This window comes from Syngnathus scovelli, chromosome 6 (assembly GCF_024217435.2).
Source record: "Syngnathus scovelli strain Florida chromosome 6, RoL_Ssco_1.2, whole genome shotgun sequence".
Taxonomy (NCBI): domain Eukaryota; kingdom Metazoa; phylum Chordata; class Actinopteri; order Syngnathiformes; family Syngnathidae; genus Syngnathus; species Syngnathus scovelli.
Genome location: NC_090852.1, coordinates 7,367,190 through 7,390,471, shown reverse-complemented (window position 1 = coordinate 7,390,471; position 23,282 = coordinate 7,367,190). Strand labels below are relative to the sequence as shown.

General features: G+C 40.9%; 1 protein-coding gene across 2 annotated transcripts in view; it reads right to left on the bottom strand.

Moving 5' to 3' along the window:
- The window catches only part of znf423 (zinc finger protein 423), a 106,917-nt gene that overhangs the window by 53,095 nt on the left and 30,540 nt on the right, over positions 1-23,282 (bottom strand). For both annotated transcript variants that reach the window (XM_049723931.2, XM_049723934.2), the window contains exon 3: positions 15,753-15,935. In XM_049723931.2, coding sequence (XP_049579888.1) covers positions 15,753-15,935 — 183 coding nt within the window. The remainder of the gene's footprint in view (positions 1-15,752; positions 15,936-23,282) is intronic.

Genomic DNA, 23,282 nt, shown 5'->3' with positions numbered 1-23,282 from the left:
ATCATAATAATTGCACAGCGGGCAGGTGAATTTGACCAGTTAGATTGTTTGGTTGAAACTACCTGTTGCGTAGTCTGATGATACTGTAAGGAATAAAAAAAAAATTAAAAAAAAAAGGTCACCGACATTCCTACAATACACCATAGAGAAGACTGATTCATTTCATCACATTCATTTCTACAATCATGTTTCTCGGTTTCTAGCCAGCAATTTTTCACTTCAAATGGAAGCATTGGTTGCTCACATATGGCTCCATGCAACCCTGGTTTATGCTTGTGGGGGGCACAGACCTTTGCTATCCTCCGTGCAATTCACATGGGATGCAGTCTGTCGGGACAAGTTCACATTACATACAGTAAAGAGGACAGACCGAAAGGACGATAAAGCAGTCTGCGCGGGCGTGTTGAGCCCTTGACGATATTAACGGATGGATAAAAACACACACACAAATACACACGACGCAGGCAGTGGGGACCCTCACCTTCTGCCCTGGGAAAGGGTCCGGCTGCTTTGGACGCTTTTGGGCGCCAACTGCTCCATATGGACAGTGTGCGTCTGTTTGTGCCAATGTTTTTTGAGGGCAGAAGGTTAGGAGGAGGGCTGACAGTATACATACTTTGTGCAGATAACAGAACGCGTGTGACGATACATGTCACAATTAAAAATAAATAAATAAACCTGAGTACGAAAAAGGGTGTCATCCAAAGTAATGAACAGCACACTATATGGTAAATATTATATATGTTTTTCTCATAAAATAAGCTATGAGATGCAAGAGGCCCAATATATATATATATATATATATATATATATATATATATATATATATATATATATATATATATATATATATATATATATATATATATATATATATATATATATATCATAAAAACGGGAAAGTTTGAATCAATATGTTGTGAAAAAGATCAGTTCAGCAAGTATCAAAAAAGCCTTAAAGCATTTTTTTTCCTCTTTAATTGGTTTTGGTGGATTTTTTTGTGTAGAACCTGTTTGAATTCCAATCAGCAATACTTCATTGTGATTTTATTAATTTATCAATTTGTCAAAATGTGGTCAGAGCAGCTATGTCACAGATTTTTTTTTTCTTGAGACACAAAATCCACACTGCTCCCTCCTCTGTCCCACTTTTTGTCCATCTCCTTTGCTGTTTGTTCACTCAGAAATGAGAACCAGGTGCTGGGCAGTGTTAGATAAACAACAACACCATTGCCAATGCACACAAAAACCACGTATGGATTTAGGTGTGTTTGTGTATTAACACAAGCACGCGCGTACAAAAGTGCGGTCGCTCCGTGTGCAACGATGGCTCGCGGCTATATCATCTATTTATAAGAACGAGGTCTGATGGGCTGACTGGCCGCTTGTTAACCAAAAAACACGTTTGTCATAAAACACACCCACTATACATATAAAAAAAAAGAAAAAACACATAAAGAAGCCCTCAGATGTTTACACGAGCATTCGTGTGGTTATAATCACGCACACGTACTTTTGAAGTGCTACTTTGTGCATAATATTGGATCATTATTGTTTAGCTAGAGCATCCTGTAGATTCTCGAGTGTATTTATGGAGATATAAGCAACATCTAGACCTGACTGGATATTGGGATGTATTCGCCGTATTACGCAGATGCAAACACTCAAGTCCTTCCTCATTAACCTATGTGTAAGTGGGACCTATAAATAAGTGATGCAGGCAGCTGGAGCTTGCCTTTCAAAACACAAACACGCAGTTACAGGCATACGTGCACAGGTAAACAAACAAACAAACAAACAAACAAACAAACAAACAAACAAACAAACAAACAAACCCATTTTGGCTGTATGAATACGCCAAACCCACATCAGTAACCACCCGGAAAGGAAATTTACTGAAGCTCTTCTCCACCAAAAATCTGACGCAATGCAGAAACTCCCATGATGAGGGGCAGAGAGTGATGAGACTATAAAACGAGGGGAATAAGAGGCAGTAAGGCAATGAGGCTGTGAAGACCCAGGGGAGAGTGGTAGAGGGGGGTCTTGTGCTCAGGGGAACCCAGAAAGCAAGCTGCGGGAGGCGGGTACCTCCTGCCTGCCATTCCTCTTCCCTCCCTTCCCTTCTGGAGGATTGGATCCTGGACAGCCCCCTAGTCACAACGCGTAAACCCCCCGTGAGTGGAATACATGCGAGCACACATACACACGCACTAAAGAGATGTTCCCAGAGGAGACGAGAAGCAGAGCAAAACACCTGGACCTGCCATTAGTGGCACATTCAGGGATTAGGGGCACAGACGGCAAGAGAGAATGCACACTGGGATGGGTGCTTATATGCAGAAAGTAATAAATAATAAACATTCACACACATACGTATACCAAGCATGTTTCTAATATTGTGCCTCTGAGAAAAACAGGAGGATGCGAAACAACTCTTCAAGATGTTGTTCTACAGCACTCCAAACTAAAATGTAGCCACGGCGATAGCATGTTTACATCCAGAGAAAAAAAATAAAAAATACACACACAACAAGGACTCACCACTTTTATACCACCTGGACATGGTGTGGAGTAATTACTGATGCAATAAACCGTTTGCTCCCCCAAGAGAGTCCATATAACCAGCTGGGGGTCAAGGACGGCCACGTAGATTAAACAAGAGAAAAAGGGAAGCAGAATGAAGGCTCACCAAAGAAGAAAAAAAAAGAAGTGAATACTATAAATCTGTGACTGTATTATTTCAGAAGCATAACAAATAACCAAACCATGTTTTGTCACTCCACCACAATCCAAAAGTTAACTCTTATTCTAGTAGCTGTTGGCAAGTTGGGAAGGAAACAATGCTCAAGTATCAAGTCCAATGTGATACGGACGGAGGCGTTTAAAAAAAAAGTCTTGAAAAAAAAAAAAAGCCCCTGGCTGAATGAAAGCCCACACACTGGCTTTAACAAAGACCAGTGCATACACGGGGAGGGATGCTGGACATAAACAAAGGTGGATTTAGCACTTAAGTATGTGTGTGAGTGTTGTGTGGAACTAAGTGGGTGTGTGTGAGCTGGTGACATGAAACAGATCAAAGTGGGGAGAGGTCAATAGGGCAGTGAGGGAGGTTAGGGGGGGTCCCGTTATTGCAAGCCACATCTGCAACTTGGACTATGTAGTTGAGTGTAACACTGGATTTTTTTTTTTTGTGTGTAAATTTGTCTGACGCATACACTCAATGTTTCAATATAGTGCAATTTAAGAAATGGAAGGAGGAAGTAAGAAAAGACAACACGATTGAGGTCGTCCAGTTGCTAACTACTGTAAAAAATTTAAGAATGTTCACAAATTAGCATGCATATTGTTTAACTTAATGGCCCTTTTGATGGCAGTGCAAAGGCGAAAGGGCAAACTGTTTGTTTGTAACTGCCAGTTTCAGAATCCATCATACTTCCCCTGACGCATCTCAATGGTGAGTTGTGTTTTGAAATCATTCATTATTTATAGCAGTGGTTCTTGATTGTTTTAAGAAGTGGCTGCTTTACCCACACAGATGAAGCAATACAACATATAGGGAGCGTGAATCCTCACGGCGTTCACACTTGACGTCAATTGAGCGCACCTCTTATTGGTGTGCAACAGGATTCAAGGATGACAATGTTCACACTTAAGCAACTGCAGCACAGTTTTTCAGTAACCATCGCGGGGTTTGGATTAACCAAAAAAAAAAGCCGTCAACACCGCCTAAGGGCCGCCGTTTCTCGCCTTCATCCGCGGCTGCCGCACCACTCCGAGTAAGCTCCTGTCTCTCTCCCCTCTGTGGAGGAGCAAGCGAAAAGCACAAGCATGCCCCAAAATTAATTTAGACGGTGGAATTAAATTAAAAGCATAGCCTCTGGAGTTTTATCATGTACTAATGTTTGAGCCGTTAACTTGGATTGTACGACTAAAACATGAATAATTAAGTACTAATGGGGCTATTATTATTTCAGGAAAGACAATCATATTAAGGGATTTGAATGTGTGGGTTGGGGAGGTAGGAATTAAGCAGAAGGGACATTAGAAAAACATGGTGGGTAGAATCCTACCATTGTGTCATTATTGCTAAAGTACACTGACATGCTTTTCAAATCAGAAAGAATTGAGTTTAGGGAGACAACATGAACTTGTTTGGAGGTCTGTCCCAATACTTATGAAACATATTTTGAAACAGCCTAGTCGGACATTTCAGATTTTTTTGTCAACCTGGCTGCGGTGAGACACACAAGTGTGTTTGTGTTAGGCACAGCTAAACTATTAACCGTCTCTTAATACGGACCCCCTTCCCCCCCTCCCCTCCCTTATCAGTCAGCAAGCAGTCAGCCCCCCGCACCCCTTCTGCAGCTGTCACTGCAGCCCTCACCACAAACAGTATTCTCAAAGGACAAACTCCCCAACACACAGGACAAATACCCCCGTCTACTCAAAATGTATAACAAACACATGCATATCTTCATGCCCAAGACTGAAGCCTTCTTTACTCACATTCACACACAATTTTATCTGCTTATTCGCAGACTGCATGTTTTGGCAGCTGACAAGAGGGAGAAATACCCACTTAGCCTCTCACCCAAAACCCCCCAAAAGTCTGCAATCCACTATGGGGTTCAAATTTAACCAAAGAATAGGAAGTGGCAATTGATGGAGGAAGTTGGACACTTGCAGCACTGCTGAGGTGATAAAGGGAAGATGAAAATGCAGATGAAGACACAAAGTGCAGTGCGGTGCAATTCTCCATCGGAATGGTTTTCATTAGAGCACAGAGGAAAAGGGAAACAAAAGTGAAAAGACTTGAAATAGATAGATGGGCTTCTCTTTCTCCGAAGCACCTTGCATTCTTTCTCTTCCCCTTCCATCATTGTTGTTGTTTGCGCTATTTTGTTGTTTATTTGAAAGGCCTCATCTAACTAGCATAAGCCTCGACTCCTGACTTATTTAGCAGAACGCTTTCGATCATATTTGAAAAATGAAAAGCAGTTTGGTTAATATTTCAAAACATTCCCACTTACACCAGGGAGAGAGACAAAGAGAGAGGGGAAAGGAGGGAACAGTAGGGAGGAATTCTCTTGTTTCTTAACCCCAATTCAAGTAGACACATAATAATACACACATTCTCTTTCCAACCAATAAACACAGTGACAAGAAGCCTAAAAAAATCATATTGGCAAATATTCACACTACACTACAGTAAATATATTATAAAAATAAATTACAAAAAGTCATATAGGCTCTATTGAATATGTTGAATCGGGTCTTTCACAATCAAAACGCAATACAGGAATAAATTACAAAAGCATTGTGGCAATATATTGGGAAAAAAAAATATTTGGAAAGGAAAATGTGAAAAAAAACCTAGATGCACTTATCTGCTAACTGCTGCTAACAAAATATAGCACAAATACATTGAGAGGTGTCAAAATTACTTGATTACTATAATTCAATTATTTGAGCAATCGAGTAAGCGTAAACTCAAGTTCAAATTGTCCAAATCCTCAAATTTTAGCCTCACAACAGCAATCATTCTCTAATTTATGATGTCCATCTTTAAATCAGACAGAATATCTTTGTGTTCAAATCAAACTTTTGCAACCATCTGTTTATACTTTTGAAAATGACCTGAACCAGAAACCAAATCAGTTTCAAAAAGTGACTGCGACCCCAAACCGCCTCATGTCATTTTTCATTATTTTTCTACGCAACAATACAACATAAATTCAAAATACACTTTTGTGCAAAATAAAATTGTATCTGATTTTTCGATTCATCGACAGAATAATCTAGAGACCAAACAGTTTAAAAATATTGCATAGTGACAGCCCTATATACATCTTGAGGGTTACATAAGAGAAGAATCTGTATTGAATGAAAGAATCTCTGCACCGATATCATGCTCGCAAATTGTGCTGTAGACATGTTTTTGTTTTGGTAGATTTGCCAATATGATTTGGAAGATGACAATCACATGTGGTATTTACTAAATGTATCTTTTAAATGTTTTTCTGGACTGACAACAGGTCTTTGCCTCTCACACAAAAATATGCATGCATAACATGATCATATATGCAATCATATGCATAATAACACTTGACAATGCCTTTCCCCTAGAGAACTCCTACAGTGCAGGGAATTCCAATCAGGCAGTTAGCGGGACACCTATTTCAGGGGACAAAAGACAAGGAAAGAAGTAAGGAGTGTGAAAGAAAAGGCCGGGAGTGAACAGAGTGGATGGAAACAAACGATTCTGCTAGCACCCAGGGGAGAGGGCCCAGAGCAGCTGACGTCAGTGTGCGTGCATGCGTGTTTTGCATCGAAAGAGGGCTGGCAGTCGGTCCTGGCAACCCCGAGGGACTTCTTGAAACAGGAAAAGAACAGTGTTGAGCAGGACTCCCAGCCCCCCACATAACCAGGTGCCCAGACAGAAAGCCTGGCACACGCGACACAACCATTGACAAAGACACTGGCTGAAAATGTTGTATCAGTTTGTAATGGCATCTTGGTCGAACCTTCCACTCGGTAAATTGTGACCGCATCACAGTATAGTTACGTCATTTCCACTTTCACTCTCTTGATCCTCTCAGCCGTTTGTCCCCTGCTTTTCTCTGACATTTGGCTGGACAAAGGAGAGTCACACCTGAGCGCTGGGTTAAAACTATTATAGGCTGTCTCCCTGAGGTACGTTGGCCTTTGCCACAACTGTCTATGACTGAAACTGTGCATGTGCATGAATGCGTAGACACCTGGGGATAGCAAACTTAGCATGCATTGGCTTTTATAGTCAATTCCATGAGATTTACTTAACTGTAAACAAGCGGCATCACTTAGTCAATGAAAACAGACAATTTATTTTTCAAGCCATTGGCATCGATGGATAGAGTTTAATTAAATAACTTGCACCGTTAAGGTTTCTGTTTGTAATAGAACTACAGACTTGAGTTCATAACGGATTGAGATTCAGAACATTGAAATGGAAAACTATCTCACACGTAAAAACTTTGCACTGTGTCCAAGAGAAATGGAAATTATAAAGACTGGAAACACATTCAGTGTTTTTGTACGGGTTACAGGAAGGCGGGTTCCCAATTCCTACTCACTTGCTTTGTCTGACCATGGTTACATTTTAGTTATTGAAATTAAACTGGCCAGAGCCAGACATTTAGATGTCTTTGCGTTGGCACCAAGATTCTTTGGGGGTTTTTTCAGCTACCAAAAAAAAAAAAAAAAAAAACGTGTCAGGAATTAACCAAATTCCTATTACAATAGAGAAAATATGAAGGCCTGTGAGTGCTATATAAGAACTTTTTTCAAACTAAAACTGTTTGCACTAGCGTCACATTTATTATATCCAAATCTATTTTAGCAGAAGTGGAAATATGTTACATACATGAAAGTGGAAAGTAATTCGCAATCAAAAAGTATTATATGGTCACACTGGTAGTTCTCGCTTTGAAATAAAATAAATAAATAAAAAATACAGTGTTGTGTGAAGTAATGTATCATAAAAAAAAATTCTGAAAACCAACTTAAGTTAAGGACATAACACATCATACGTCCTCAAAGTGGGTATGGGAGACAGAGACAGAGGTGAGGTGGAAAAAGGAGTGGAAAAGCGGGGGTGAGGTGGGGGGGCAAACAGAGGCTGCTTTGGGGCCATTCGCCACAGGGTGTGGGTCTATGTCTGTGTGTCTTGGGAGGGCACAGTGGGGAGGTTTGGGGGCATGGAGGAAAGGATCAGAGCTTTGGGGCCAGCTCGGTGGGGAACAGAGGGGTTTGGGAGAGAATGGCGGGAGGCGAAAGGGGGGGAGGGAGTCAAAGGGTGAGTGGAGGGGATGTGGTCAGTTTGGGGTTTGAGAACTCAGCGGGGAGTTACAGCAAGGAGGGAGGGAAGGAGGAAAGGATGCAGACACTGGGGCCAATGTGCTAGGAGGCAAGTGACATGTGACTTGTGATCCAAAGATGTGTATGAGGGATGGAGAATGGGGAGGGAAAGTAGAAAGAAAGAATGTATAAAATTGGGAGGGGGGGCGGCATGTGTTCCACTTGAGAGGGAGAGAAAGAAAAAGAAGCTGGGAGGGAGAGGAAAAATAGAGGGAGAAAAAGATCCCAGGTGTCAGCAGGAGGGGGGAGAAAAAAGAAAAGAAGAGGGGGGTGGGCTTGAGGTTCTGGGGGTCCTGCTTGTTGGCAGGGGTGCAGGAATCCAAGGGAATGGCCTGTTCCTCATTATCCAGACACCCCCTACACACACACAGGCCCCTCATGGCCCCATGACAACTTTATCCTGGCCCACTGAAACATTCTGACAGACTTAGAGCTCACATATAGATTTAAAAATAAATAAATAAATAAAATACTGTATGCGAAGTTATGCTTCTAAATGATGAAATCATGGCTTTATAAACACCAGTGAGGATTACGATTCAAGGCAACTGGTACTATTCTGTCTTTTGCTATTAAGAAAAAACAAAACAAAAACATCTTGCACTTCTAATTTCAATCTGTGTTGATATTGGTGACATCTGCTGCTAAAGGTTGCAACAACAAGCATTTTGTGCTGGTGCACATTGAAAAGGAAGATAGTAAAGACAATTTTTGAAAATTATTGGGCTCATTTTGATTGTTATCAAAATAATATAATAATAGTAGCAATAATAGTAGTAATAATAAAACAAATAATATTCCAACTGGGATGTGAAGGATTTTTATTCCAATCAGGCTTTTAATCCGAAAAATGTGTCAATGTAAACATAGCCACTGTTGTCATTGAACAATTTAACCTTGAACATAATTGGATGGTAACTCGAGCCGAATGGCAACAACCACGAGGACTGAACGCAATCAGTCCCTCAATGTAAAATCACATAATTGCTCCATCATGACAAAGTAAAACACACAAATCTGACAACTAAACAGAAAATGTGGTAAGCAGAGAGCAGGCAATTTATTTATTCAAAGATATGTAAATGTATACCTCCTAAATCTGACTGTGTAAATATTTGATCAATAAACACAAACACAGAGACAAAAAAAAAAAAAGCAAATCTGCAAAACCCTTTGGCTGAAGAATTCTAATGAATGTTTGGAAACAGAAGCTGTTGTCGCACACAGATACTTATAGTGGACCGTGGACGGAGGCTATTATCCGACTACAACCACTGGCGCACACAAATATTTACCCACAGCGAGAGCTACACACAAGGCACACAAGGACACTGAGTGAGCGAGGAAAGATGAGAGGGAAACAAGAGGGGAAGTTACATTTTTAATTGAGTGCTTCTTTTACTTCAAGCAAAGTGGGGCTGAATTTAAGGGGGGCGAGCTGGTGCCAACAAACACACACACACACACACACACACACACACACACACACACTCTTGATTTTGCGCTTGCATTTTGTCAGGAAAAAAAATTAGTTAACATAGTCTGAGACAGAGGAGGAAGAGGTGAGGAATGGGAGAGAAAGACGGGATAAGAGGAGAAAGAAGAAGACGAGAGAGAGAAAGTCCCCACAGAGTCTTTCTCCCTTCCTGGAGCGAGCTCGGGCCCCTGCAGCGTTGCCTGTGTAATTTCCAGCGGCAGTGAATACAGGTATTAATAAAAGCCTCACGGGGAAGAGCACACAATATAACCCTACATTTTCAGGCATTATGAAAGGACGCCCCTAGGGGTCCTCGGGCTCAAATTTCTGAGATGCAGGCATTGTAAAAAGACGCCCCCGGGGGAGAAGCCTGCAATAGAAATCTGCTGAATTCAAAGCATTTCCAGAGCCCTGGTGGGAGCCATTACTCCCACTGGAGGAGGAGAGATCTTTTTCACGTGCTCCTCTCGCCTTCCAACCGCTCTCTTGCTCCCGCTCTCTCTTTTTTTTTTTTTTTTTAACCAAACATGTGTTGCTGACATGTTGACAGATTGCTCAGTGAGGTGTTTAGGTGCATGTCTGTTGAGACGCCAGCTCCATCCAACTCCCTCTCTGTCTCTCCCATCCCTTGCCTCTTCCTGAGTCGCCCCCCCCGCGCCGTCCCCCCGTCCTCATTCCCCGAACTGCAAACCTCTCAGCGCACCCAAAACTGCTCCCATCCATATTTCATAAAGGAGAAACTAGGCTGAAAGAGAGATATGGGAAATAAGGAGGATGGAAAGAGTTTGGGTGAGAGGGAGCGCATACAAGAAAGAGAAGATTGGGGGGGCATGAAAAAGGTAAGATAAACAGAGACAAAGCGGGATCAAGGGAGGGGAGCAGGAGGAGAGAACAGATAAAGAGAAATAGAGCGATGAAGTCAGTGGAAGAAGTGCAGTGAAAAATGAACCCTGTGATGAAAAATGACTCCACAACAACCCTTCTTCATCGCTGCATGCTGTGATCTCCCCCCTTCGTCTCCCTCTCTCTCTCTCTCCTCCATCACCCTCTACTCTGGTGCCGGATTCTCGCTCTCTCCCTGGAAAACCTGAGCAGCAGCCAGCTGTGTCTGTGCACGATTACTGCGCCTGTGTGTATGTGCACGCACGCTTATATGTATGGCAAGGGCTTAGCACAGGAATCTTTGGGCCACCCTCGGGTACACACACACACACAATGAAGGAGGAGGAAGGCTGGCAAGAAGGGGGTACGGGCGGAGGAGGGACGTACATTAACTGACTGTGTGTGTGTTTGTGCGTGTGCGTGTATGTATGTATGTATGTATGTATGTATGTATGTATGTATATATATATATATATATATATATATATATATATATATATATACATATATATATATATATATATATATATATATATACGTATACATATGTGTGTGTGTGTATAAATAAATATATATATATGTGTGTGTGTGTGTGTGTGTGTGTGTGTGTGTGTGTGTGTGTGTGTGTGTGTGTGTGTGTGTGTGTGTGTGTGTGTGTGTGTGTGTGTGTGTGTGTGTGTGTGTGAGAGAGTGTGAATGTGTGTGTGAATGTGTGTGTCTGTATCAAGTGACATGCCAGAGTGCAGGAGGCCGTCTGTAATTTTGTTTCAAATGAAGCCCCTCCTACCTTTCCTTCTAGTAGAAAGTGATCTGTGGTTTTAATAAGAGTTTTGGCCTCACAGGACTCAGCTGCTATGCTGCCGACAGACGCAGTGAGCTGCGTGCATGTACAGTGAGAGAGAGAGAGTGAGAGAGAGAGAGAGAGAGAGAGAGAGAGAGAGAGAGAGAGAGAGAGAGAGAGAGAAAGAGAGAGAGAGATCGAGCGAGCGTGCGCGCGCGTGCGAGAGAGAGAGAGAGAGAGAGAGAGAGAGAGAGAGAGAGAGAGAGAGAGAGAGAGAGAGGGGGGAGACAGAGACAGAGAGACAGCCGGTTGCAACAGACGGTTGGGGCTTAGCAGAGGGGAGACGTCCCGCGGGGGGACCAACCAGTCACCCAAGGGCCCCTGCACTAACAGCCCTGCTTTCCCTGCTTTCCATCCCCTCCATGTTTTTCTTCCTGTGCTTGTCCCTCCTCAGTTTCATCTATTTCCCTTCCTCGTCACCTGCTTCCCGTCTTCCTCATTTCTTCCCCTTTGCTCCCTTGATTTCATCTTGCCTCTCTCCTTCACTGAGAGGAAGGAGAATAAATAAAAGTGCAGCTGGATGTGCTCGATTGACAAAGATCTCACAAATACCTTCGTTCCGACACACTTTCCTTCACTCATGGCATGGAAGACGCGACCAGCTGGGTTAATGACTCGCTATTTGTCACTGACAGTCACCGTTTGGGCCCTCCTGCTTTGACAGACGGCGACATCCTTTACTATTTGTCATTCACTTCTCTTCTGTCTATTTCTTTAAACACTCAAGTGTTGTATTATTGCAAACACCTCACTCGCATTGGACTTGTGTTTTCAAAGTTTTCGCGTTATTTTCTTTCTCAATAGCAAAAATGCCACAGTGCGTGACATAGTTTTATTAATTAGAGATTAAACACACATGCATGACTTTAAAGCAGCTTTAAAAGTTGAAACAGATCCAGTTGTCTTTTGTGGCTAGTGACAAAAGTTAATGTTTCAAAGTTCCGCATATGAAAATAATTAAATCTAAGCATGGGGAATTGAGGTTAAGCTAAGGTTAGATGTATGTGTGCATGTGATGTGGCAAAGTGGGGCCAGAGAATGTTCTCCATTTGATCTGTGGGAGTTTTTTTTCTACTCTGCTCTTCCTCTCCTCGGGGAGCCTATGCTCCACATTCTGACTCCTACTGAGACCCATCGACACTCCCGCGACTCTCTTGCTCGCTCTTTTTCTTGCACGCACAGCACACCCACAGGATGGATACCCTCATGTAAAGTGCTAAGAGTGCCGCACATACACAGTTGTTCATTAAAAAGTCATAGCTGATGAGGAAGGGGGGGGGGGGGGGGGGGGGGGGGGGTGCAAAGAAAAAAAACACGTTTGTTCAAATGTGTTTTAGGTGTGCGCAAAGAGTCAGACTGAAACACACCGCTCCAACCCGATGACCCGTTTGGGGTTATGTGCATGCTTGATTGGGTGTACACACATTTACGTGTCATTGATCGGCGCCACGGTGTGTGTACGAGTGTGTTTGTCCAATTTGTTCTCAAATTAATGGTGCCTCTTTATAGGCCTTCTGCTAGAGTGCCACTGAATTACTTGGTGCTTCACACTTGCACCTGGGACCCATTCAGTGTTATAGCTGTAACTCCATGCTAACTCGGGACTCATTCGCCACGAGAGTATAGAAGGTATCCTCCAACGTCATTTCCTCAGCACAATAAGCTCACTCAGGCACACTAATTAGGGAAATATGCTGGAAAATGGGAGGAAGCATTTTTGGGCGTGTTTTTACTTTGTTATTCAAGCTCAATGTGTGCCTGTCTCAATTTAGAAGCCAGTTTAAATGTCATGCTACTTCAATTTTCAAGTGACCAACACCGATAGGGCCAATTAGCAAGCACCGATTGTTTACATCAGTTTTGATGACTGTGGGTGTTGTTTTGTTGTCTATGTTGAAGTGTGTGTAAATATAAAAACGTCTATTTTAATTGTTATGTCAATTATGCTAACTTTAAAATACAGTAACGTATTATTTATTCATCACTCTTATTTATTCATTGTTTGTGCCTTCTTGTTTTATTTTCTTGTGTTGTTTACTTGTATGTACATTGTGAACTATGTCTTGTCACCGTGGGATAGTGGGAACGTAATTTCGATCTCTTTGTGTGTCTTGGCATGTGAAGAAATTGACAATAAAGCGGACTTTGACTTTTGACTTTTTATTAGTCAAAAGTGTTCACTATAAGGCTGAAACGATTCATCGAATGTATAATTGAATATATCAAATAATTCAATTACAACAAAGGTTGACCCAAAATCTTTTCCTCAAAGTGTTGGATGTTTTTTTGCTCTCCAGAGACCACTGTTAGTGTGGATGCATGCACCACTTCATGTCAATTACAAAAAAGGTTGACCCAAAATCTTTTCCTCAAAGTGTTGGATGTTTTTTTGCTCTCCAGAGACCACTGTTACTGTGGATGCATGCACCACTTCATGTCAAAATATGTGTAAACAATTTTAAACAAGTACTCAATTAATCAATATGATAATCCGAAAAATACTCTGTTTCTTATATTATCAAATATCACAATCTAATGAGATTTTACTGATCAATACTGATTCACAAAATTAATTTAATCACATCTAAAATGTCTCCAAACCTCCCCAACAAAACAAGAAGTCATCGTTTATGCATCACATGGTTTCGGGAGTAAATACAATTGCCACCAAGGAGGGGGATAAGTTTTTTTTTTTTTTTTTTTTTTATTTGGGTCTTGTGTTTTTCCCTAGAAGGCGCTGTACATGTGTGCATGTACCCCATAGGTCCCACTACACCGGCCCCCAGGAGTAGGAAGCAGAGAACATTAAAGGATTCTTTAGTCCATGCTTTTAATTTGAGCTTCTCCACAATAATAACCAGAAAGCAGCGGTCCCACAACAACTTTCATACGCAGTCTTCAGACAAAGCCGACTTACGGTTGAATCTACATACGCAAACCAGCACATGCAAGCACGTATCACGCTGAGCTGTGGGATTACTCTGTAATCTGAAACTCTCTTTCTCCAGGGAGCAAAAAAGATTCATCATTTCATTCCACTCCATTCCTTTCTCCTGCTCTCCCTCTTGCCCTCTCTGCGCTCTCTCGCTCAGTAACATCTCGCCCTCCCCAGACTCCTGTGCTGAAAATCACAGGCCACATCCGAGGATGTGGCAGCGACACGGCGTCGAAAAAAGTGCACTGCGGGGCCTTTTGTGGATCATGAAAACACAAAGGCAATTAAAGAAAGCTGAGAGAAATAAATCATATTCCCCTAATAACTGGCTGCGACACCAGGATTTAAATTTCTCTCGTTAAAACTGGCGTCATTATGTGGTTAGTTTTCTCAGAAAAAATAATGCTATTGAAATGTATCCATTGAAATCATTGCCAGTGATTGAAGTCGAAAATGTATGGCATGTCTAAACACAGTCGACACGTCAACAACTATTTGCCATTTCACCTACCATCATACTGACCTTCAATAAACTTCGGTATATTTTTAGTAATCCATTGTAACATTATAGATAATTTTAAAATTAACACTACTCTTAAATAAAGAAAAACCCAAAACACTTTTCTTAGTTAATGATTCAGTTAAAATGTATTGCATATGCATTTCACATAAACAAATATCATTAGATATTAATTAATTCTAAATCCATTTAATTTAAAAGTTAAATGCAACCGAACTGTGCTGAACAAATACTGGAGCAAAGGCCAAAAATATTGACTATATGTACATGGTACACACTTTGAGCATGTAATTGAGTGATTCTTCCGCTAACCGATAGAGGGAGCCTGTTAAAATAAAATAATACATGAGAAAAAAAAGATATACAAACAATAAGCTAAATTGTGTTCATCTACAGCTTGCGATGTGCTACTGTTGAAGCCCCCTGTGTACTTACAAGATTTGTTTTAGCTTGAATATTATAGCAACCTAATGTCTGCATTTTCCCTTATTGAATAAGATAACAACATCCAGTGAAGGTACCATCACGACAAAGCATCCAAACACCTCCCTGTGGCTAGACTAACTAGATGTACAACACGTGGCTGAAGCAATCATAACACACAGACTGTAAAAACATTTGACCAGTTTCAACAAAGAGCCCCCCCAAACACACACACTTCTTCATCCCTATATCAAAGTAAACACCATTCAAATGCTTGTAGGCAGCATACTGTCTTGCAGCCTAAGTGTGTGCGTGTTGGCTTGTTAAGTGCACATTCGGATTAATCTGTATGAGCCAGATGCCCTCGCCGCGTTCCTTTCGGTCCCTCCATTAATTACAGCAGTACTAATAACGACTCAAGTGTATGTGTGCGTATTAGAACTGGAGGTATCCAAGTAATAGGTGAAGTGTTATGACATTTTTCGATCGTGTCTTTAAATGAAACATATTGCATCGTTTGGCATCTTCTTCATGTTGACACAATAAGTTTGTTTTTTCCACAAATCTCATAACCCATGACAGGCAGAGGTGTGCAAAAAGTCAATTAGTATTTGAATGTATGAAGACACACACCTCACACTGGTAGTTTGATACAATTTAACAATTAAAACACACACTGTACGCCTGTGAGCAACAAATCTTCAATTAACAAGCAAGTTTTTGGAAAGTGAAAAGCCGATCAAATCATCATGCAGTCTGACAGAATGTTATGTCTCACCTGCTGGACAGTGGTTGGTTCGATGTTCTGTGAGCTCAGCCAAACATTCAAAGTCCTGTTGACAGTTGTCGCAAGTGAATATGGAGTCGTCGTCGAGCTCGTCATCATGGTCGCCAGGCTCCTCTTGTTCTGCATCATCGAGGGCCGCCCCTTGGCCGTCCTTAGGCTCGAGCGCTTTGACATCTGAAAACAGACGATATGTATGATCAGTATCATTGACATCTGTGTTACTAATTTTAGTGACATTACCTGATAATTAATTATCGATAATACCTGTTTGCGACTCTGATTGCTTAATTTTCATGTGCACAGTCCACAAGTCAATCACTTTAATCATGCATTAAAAAAAAAAAAAAAAAACTTGTGTCATTTTGTTCTGGTGAGTTGAAGCATTATTTTCTTTCATTACTCTAATTCATTGTTGTTTCGTCATTTTGAATCTGGTTTGTGTTCCCGAGTACAAATGAATTATGGCTTCCCAGATCGATCATATGCGTGTCCTTTGATTTGTGTAAAGTGACAATTACAATGACAAAGTGACAAATAGATGTGGAGCTTCAGCATGTGACAATCAGTGTGAACGTGTGTGTGTTTTAGTCAGTGGAGGCTTGCGACGGCCCACTGCTCTCTGCTCTATTGTGTCTCCATTTTCACACCTTATTATCACTTTACAAATGCTGAGATTCCAGTAGGACTGAAAAAAATTATGACAAAGTGAGGAAAGAAAGAAAGAAAGAAAATGGACAGCAAGGCTGAACTGAATTTATTCTGTAATAAAATATTCAATAATTTTATTGTCTGAATGTTTGATTTTACTCAACTTTTATTTTAATATATTCAATAAAATGTGGAACTCTAACTATCTATTACGTTTACAACGACAGCAGAAAATATTAAGGGCATTTATTTCAATGTTTCCATCTGCAGCAACTTTTTCAACCTTGCTTTATGCACTTGGGTGCAGTCGCGCTGTCACCTGAAAAAGCTTTTCAAAAAATGTCTTAGTCTGTTACAAGGGTTACTGGGAGGTCAAGAAAAACTCTTAGTTGATTTATTAATTAACAAAGGCCTGTTCCCAAATGACACCATCCATTAAAAATCTCTACCAAAAGAGTACATAGTGAAAAAAGAAAAGAAGCGGTTGCCAAAAAACTGACCACCACATCTTTTTCCAGACTAATTTATAACGAAGAGGTGTGATGGGAAACGGGGATGTTGGGAACGAGGGACTGCCGTTATGGGGTGCGGTGGGAGAGGACATTAGTGATGGAAGGATCTAGAAGGAGGGCTAGATGAAGGAATGAAGAGCGGGAGGGTGTTGGCCATCTGTCCAGTGGTGAGAGCACCGTCTGGCCAGGGAGCCAACATGGACCCTTTACTGACGAAATGTGCAGGCTCCAGAAATACACGATAGCTTATGACGACATAGCAATGAACACAGTGATGATACGCAAATAACAATATTCATCCCGGTGTAGAACCGAACTTGTAGCAAAGATTATATGAATGTAGAATGTAATATGCAGCTGTTACATTGGATGTTATTAGACTACACATGTGAGCGTACACGAGTTTTTAGTGGTGTTAAAAAAAAAAAAAGTGTATCAGATTTATGGATATTTAAGGTATGTTCTATGGTGTCAACACTCAAATACAGTATGCATACAGTACATAAAAGTCAGCGTTTTCACACATACACACGCATCCATAGCAGGGGGTTGTGATGCCAGAGGTGAGGGCAGTGCCAAATCCAGTGCATGCCAACACAACTTGCTGTCATGGCAACAGTGGGACGAACCAGATGAAATCATCTCCCTCACACTCGTCAAGGATCATAATGTTTTTGTGTGTACATGTTGCACCAATTTGATGCCCTTGGTCTGCAAATTTTTCATTTATTTTTTTTAATAAGCGATCATTGTAATTTGTGTAAGGCGGCTCGGTGGCGCACCTCACAGTTAGGAGGGTGCGGGTTCGATTCCACCTCCGGCCCTTCCTGTGTGGAGTTTGCATGTTCTCCCCGGGCCCGCGTGGGTTTTCTCCGGGCACTCCGGTTTCCTCCCACATTCCAAAAAGATGCTTGGTAGGCCGATTGAAGACTCCAAATTGTCCCTAGGTGTGAGTGTGAGTGCGATTGGTTGTCTGTCTCTGTGTGCCCTGCGATTGGCTGGCAACCAGTTCAGGGTGTCCCCCGCCTACTGCCCGATGACGGCTGGGATAGGCTCCAGCACGCCCGCGACCCCCGTGGGGACTAAGTGGTTCAGAAAATGGATGGATGGATGGATGTAATTTGTGTCTATATTTACATTTATTTGCCGTCCACCACAACAAATGAATGAGAGAGAACACCATTCATGAAGACCCTCACACACTTACGCATGCACACACACAAAGAAAGGTGTGGGGGCACTGCTGCTGCTGTTAATTGGTATTGTTGAGCAGCAGACCAATAGCTCAATCAAGGCGCATCTGTCACTTTCTCACTTAAGAACTCAAAGGACAAATGAATGACTATATGGCCACCTGGGGGAGGTATAAGACAGAAAAATGCGGACCTTGTTTGTAGAGGTAAAGAATACATGCCTTAAGATATGTTACATGATCTGTCTTTATGTGTTGCAGCACCGTTTATGTTCATTGTTATGACAACACCACTATGTACGTATGACGTTTTCCATTGCATATTAGGTTTCAGCTAGCAGAGGCTACGTTACGTGGCTTCTCTAAATACACAAAAGCGTTTTCACTCATCAAAGTGGAACACCAGAGATGAAACGATCTAATAGGAACATGGAGAATATTAAAAAGCACCCAGTGAAAGCGTAGCAAGTGAACGTAATGCAATTAAATTAACGGAATAAAAAGGGTCAACGGGCGAGATTCTCGTAAAATATCATTTCAATTGAGAAAATGTAGGGGCAAAAATACATTGCAGAATTTGTTTGCAATATGAAAAATATCATTTCGCTTGGGATTTTATTAAGTTTATGCAACCCAGGCTTTGGACCACTAGCAAATGCCTGTCTGATGTTTTTCATCCCCTAGAGGAAATGTAATATTCCAGGTTGTAGTCATCAGGCTGAGTAATATGAGGACAATGGTTGTTTAATAACAGGTACTAATATAAATATGCAAACTGACACCTCAGGAATAATTAGGTCACTTTGCATATCTGCAGGAACGATACACGTGTCTTATGTGTGTGTGTGTGTGGGAGTGTGTGTGTAAGTGGAGTATTACTGTTGCGAGTATGCATGTGTGTGTTTGTGTACACCCAGGGTAATTAGATAAAGAGAAGTGAATTAGCCGAGTCCACAGTGCGGAGTGATGTTACGCATCCTAACCCCGCCCAGCTGAGACCCACTAATCACCACTCGTTAGGCTCATCTGTGTGTGCGTGTGTGTGTGTGTGTGTGTGTGTGTGTGTGTGTGTGTGTGTGTGTGTACTTGTTTTTATTAGTATGGGGGGTCCGAAGACAGGGAGCCCACCAACAAAGTGGGGCCCTGTGTCGTTGTGGGGTCCAAAATCATGGACCCCACTCGGGAAACCACTCTAAAACAGCTTGAAATGCTCTAACAACATGCCTCACGAATTTTTTTCACTTACCCCTCATGGTCGCAATGTTGAGAATTGTGTGTGTGAAGTGTGTGTGCTCAGTAGCGGCCCCCCGACCATGGCAAGTGGTATTGCAAGTATACACACTACCGGAAGTGTGTGTGATTCAACCAATCAGGGCACCTCGTGATCCGAGTGTTGATTAAGAAAATAAAATGCTATTTCCTGTAGATTTAAACCAGGTAATTATTATTTTAGTAACCATAGCAGCTAAAATAATACTGTAAACATAAAATTCCTGCATTACAATTGCAATTTATCTACGTTATTTAATATTCATTACACTTGCTTTATAAAAATACGCTCATTCTATTAGGCTTATTTTAAAAACTGTCTCGTGCATTTTTCATGTTCTAAACATAAAAATAAAGGTATAAATAAATAGTAATTTATTCTTTACCATCAGTTTACATATTAGTTAAATCAGCATCTCGTGCATTTTTCATGTTCTAAACATAAAAATAAAGGTATAAATAAATAGTAATTTATTCTTTACCATCAGTTTACATATTAGTTAAATCAGCAGGTATTGCATGTGTTAGCTTCATGCGGCTAAAACCACCAGCTTAACGTCACTTCGCCACGTGTGACGCCGCCAGACTGAGACTGCTCCGCGACGAAGACACGCTGCTCATAACGAAACACAACATACACGGTGAGTAAATCAACTGCATGTAAATACTAAGTACAAGAAACTGATGTAGAAATGCTTTTTGTCCAGACCCCGAGGGGTTTATATGCAATGATTATGGCTTCGGATTCGGTATATTGTCACTCGGATGGCGTAACGTTTTCCCCTCAGACAGTCCGGCTTTTTAACTTGTTATTCATCTTAGCTTGCAGTGGTTTTAAAAACAATGGTGTAAAAGAGAACGACAGAATGTATAATTGCTCCGTGCTATATTCAGGATGATTTCGATGTGCTAATGTTTCATAATTGCTAAGCCCAGAACCGGACTCTGGCCGTAATTGCCGAAACCACTTCAAAACTCGTCAAACACGTGTGTGCTCAGTGTTATGATATATCTGCATGTCTTCTGTATTTCTCGGTGGTTTTCTATCATGTAAGAATGCTTTCTTTAAATAACACAAGCATTCTGACGCAAATAAAACTATCCGGAAACTAGCTTATTGGCTAATTAGCTACCGCTAATCAGGATGCTACGTTCACTTTTCAAACACAAACATAATAAAAACGAGTTGGTAGCTCCTGAAAAGTATAACGAGTTATACTGGTAAAACTATTGAAATAACTTTTCTTTGGATGCAGCACCTGGTTGGAACTGTGACTAGTTAAAAGTAACAAAGCTCAGCTTCAAACCGACAAACATTTTCATTAATATATCAGTATTTTCTGAAAAATATTCTTTCTTTAATCACTCTTGTTCTGTTAGTTCTCAGGCCAGGCTTATTCCTTCAGTCTTTATACAGTGGATGATTACAAATCTTTTAAAATTAATATAGAGTGCTTGTTAAAGTTCTCTCTGCCATGTTTTGAATTATTTTTTAGAGCCAGAAATGTCCAAAAGGAAAGCAAGAAAAAAGCCTGCTGATGAAGCAGCCTTTTACATTTAATCCTCAAAGGACAAACCTGGACTAGTGGAAAGATTTATTGATGATCAAAAAGGTAATAAACTCATTTTTAGACCATTTATCCATTAAGTATATATTTATTTATTTTATAAAACAACACAAAAAACAATCAAATTCAGATTGGTTGTTGTATTTCTGTTTCTAAGCGAGAACTTAGTATTAAAATTGTAAGATAACACCACAATTATTTGGTTAAAGGTGTATCTTTATTTTCTCATAACCAATGGTTTTATATAAAATGTCCTTGCAGGAAGAGGCGTGTTTGCTACCCAGCACTTTGAACAAGGAGAGTTCATCTTAGAATACAACTTCTGTCAGCAGAAAAATGCCAAACAAGCAGTACTCTGAAAAGGAGAGTACATTTCTCTTTGACTTTGAATGGCAGAATCATTACTGGTGGTATGTATATCCAAATATTTTCTATACAATAATTATGAACTCTAGAAAGAGACTGGAATAAAATACCCTAAATTAGTGAGTCACTCAGAAGCAATATTTCAATAACACATCAGGATTGTGGCATTAACAATTTTTTTTATTTAGTGCTATGACGTTCAAAAAGACATTGTTTCCCTCTCAACTTTTCTTTTGAAATGTTGCAAGTTTTTATTTCTGTAAGCCAACTTTTATTTTACTAAAAAACTAGTTATATGATACAAAATGTTTGATTTCTGTTTTTTCTTTCCTAGTATTGATGCATCAACAGAGGATGGCTCTCTTGGAAGATTAGTGAATGACAACCAGAAGTCTCCAAACTGCACCATGAAAAAAATAGTAAATGACGAGCCCCATTTGTGCCTTTTTGCCATCAAAAACATAGAAATGGGAACTGAAATCGATTACAACTATGGTGATTCTAAATGGCCATGGCGTGAAAAAGTAAGTCAGTAAGATCAAGTATGCAAGTTGGAATATTAATTTGTTATTAAAAAAAGGAAGATTTTTGTCTCTTTTATTTGAATTACTCTCAGTATGATGTTGGTAAGTTATTTGTGGTTTTCATTCCAGGTGACAGGCTCTCAGGCTCCTGTTGACGGTGCGCTGCCTGAACCAGACAGAACTTGGCAGGACTCTGGCCCTGATTATAACATCAAACAAGATGCCAGCCAACAGGTAACATTCAGTTAGACTTTGTTGTAAGAAATAAACTTTGTAGACCTTTTCTTGTTCTCTTAGTTTACAGCTTTTAGTTGGAAAGCTGTTCTTTAGTCAGAAGGTACCTTAAACAGCATTCAGCCAACCATTGGATCACATGGTTTTAGTGGTTCTCCTCATAGAGCCCAAACGAACCAGTGGCACACACACCTATAGAAGGATTGTTGAAACATGCGCCCATGGGTGTCCAACCAAGCCAATCATTCACACACACATAACAGATTTCTGATGGCTACTTGTGGGGCCCTCCGTATGGATCTAAAGTTGTCTTGGTTATTCCAACCAAGCCAATCATTCACACACACACAATAACAGATTTCTGATGGCTACTTGTGGGGCCCTCCGTATGGATCGAAAGTTGTCTCATGTTTTTAGATCATATTTTGGTTATGGACATTATGGAGGCTGATTATATTACAGCTATAGTTCCACACATCCTCAACAGCAAAACGACTAAAGTGTCATGCTGAAGGATGCTCCACTACATCCATAAAGATGCTGTTATAGGACCTGATTAGACATCAGGTCTGACTGGAACACTTTAGTTAGAAAAGCTTGTTTGGTTTTGGGGACTAACTTCACATGATTTAACTATACAGGTCTTGAGTCTGTCATTTGTGGTGTCTGTATGATGTTGGTAAGTTATTTGTGGTTTTAATTCCAGGTGACAGGCTCTCAGGCTCCTGTTGACGGTGCTCTGCCTGAACCAGCCAGAACTTGGCAGGACTCTGACCCTGATGATAACATCAAACAAGATGCCAGCCAACAGGTAACATTCAGTTAGACTTTGTTGTAAGAAATCAACTTTGTAGACCTTTTCTTGTTCTCTTAGTTTACAGCTTTTAGTTGGAAAGCTGTTCTTTAGTCAGAAGGTACCTTAAACAGCATTCAGCCAACCATTGGATCACATGGTTTTAGTGGTTCTCCTCATAGAGCCCAAACGAACCAGTGGCACACACACCTATAGAAGGATTGTTGAAACATGCGCCCATGGGTGTCCAACCAAGCCAATCATTCACACACACATAACAGATTTCTGATGGCTACTTGTGGGGCCCTCCGTATGGATCTAAAGTTGTCTTGGTTATTCCAACCAAGCCAATCATTCACACACACACTAACAGATTTCTGATGGCTACTTGTGGGGCCCTCCGTATGGATCAAAA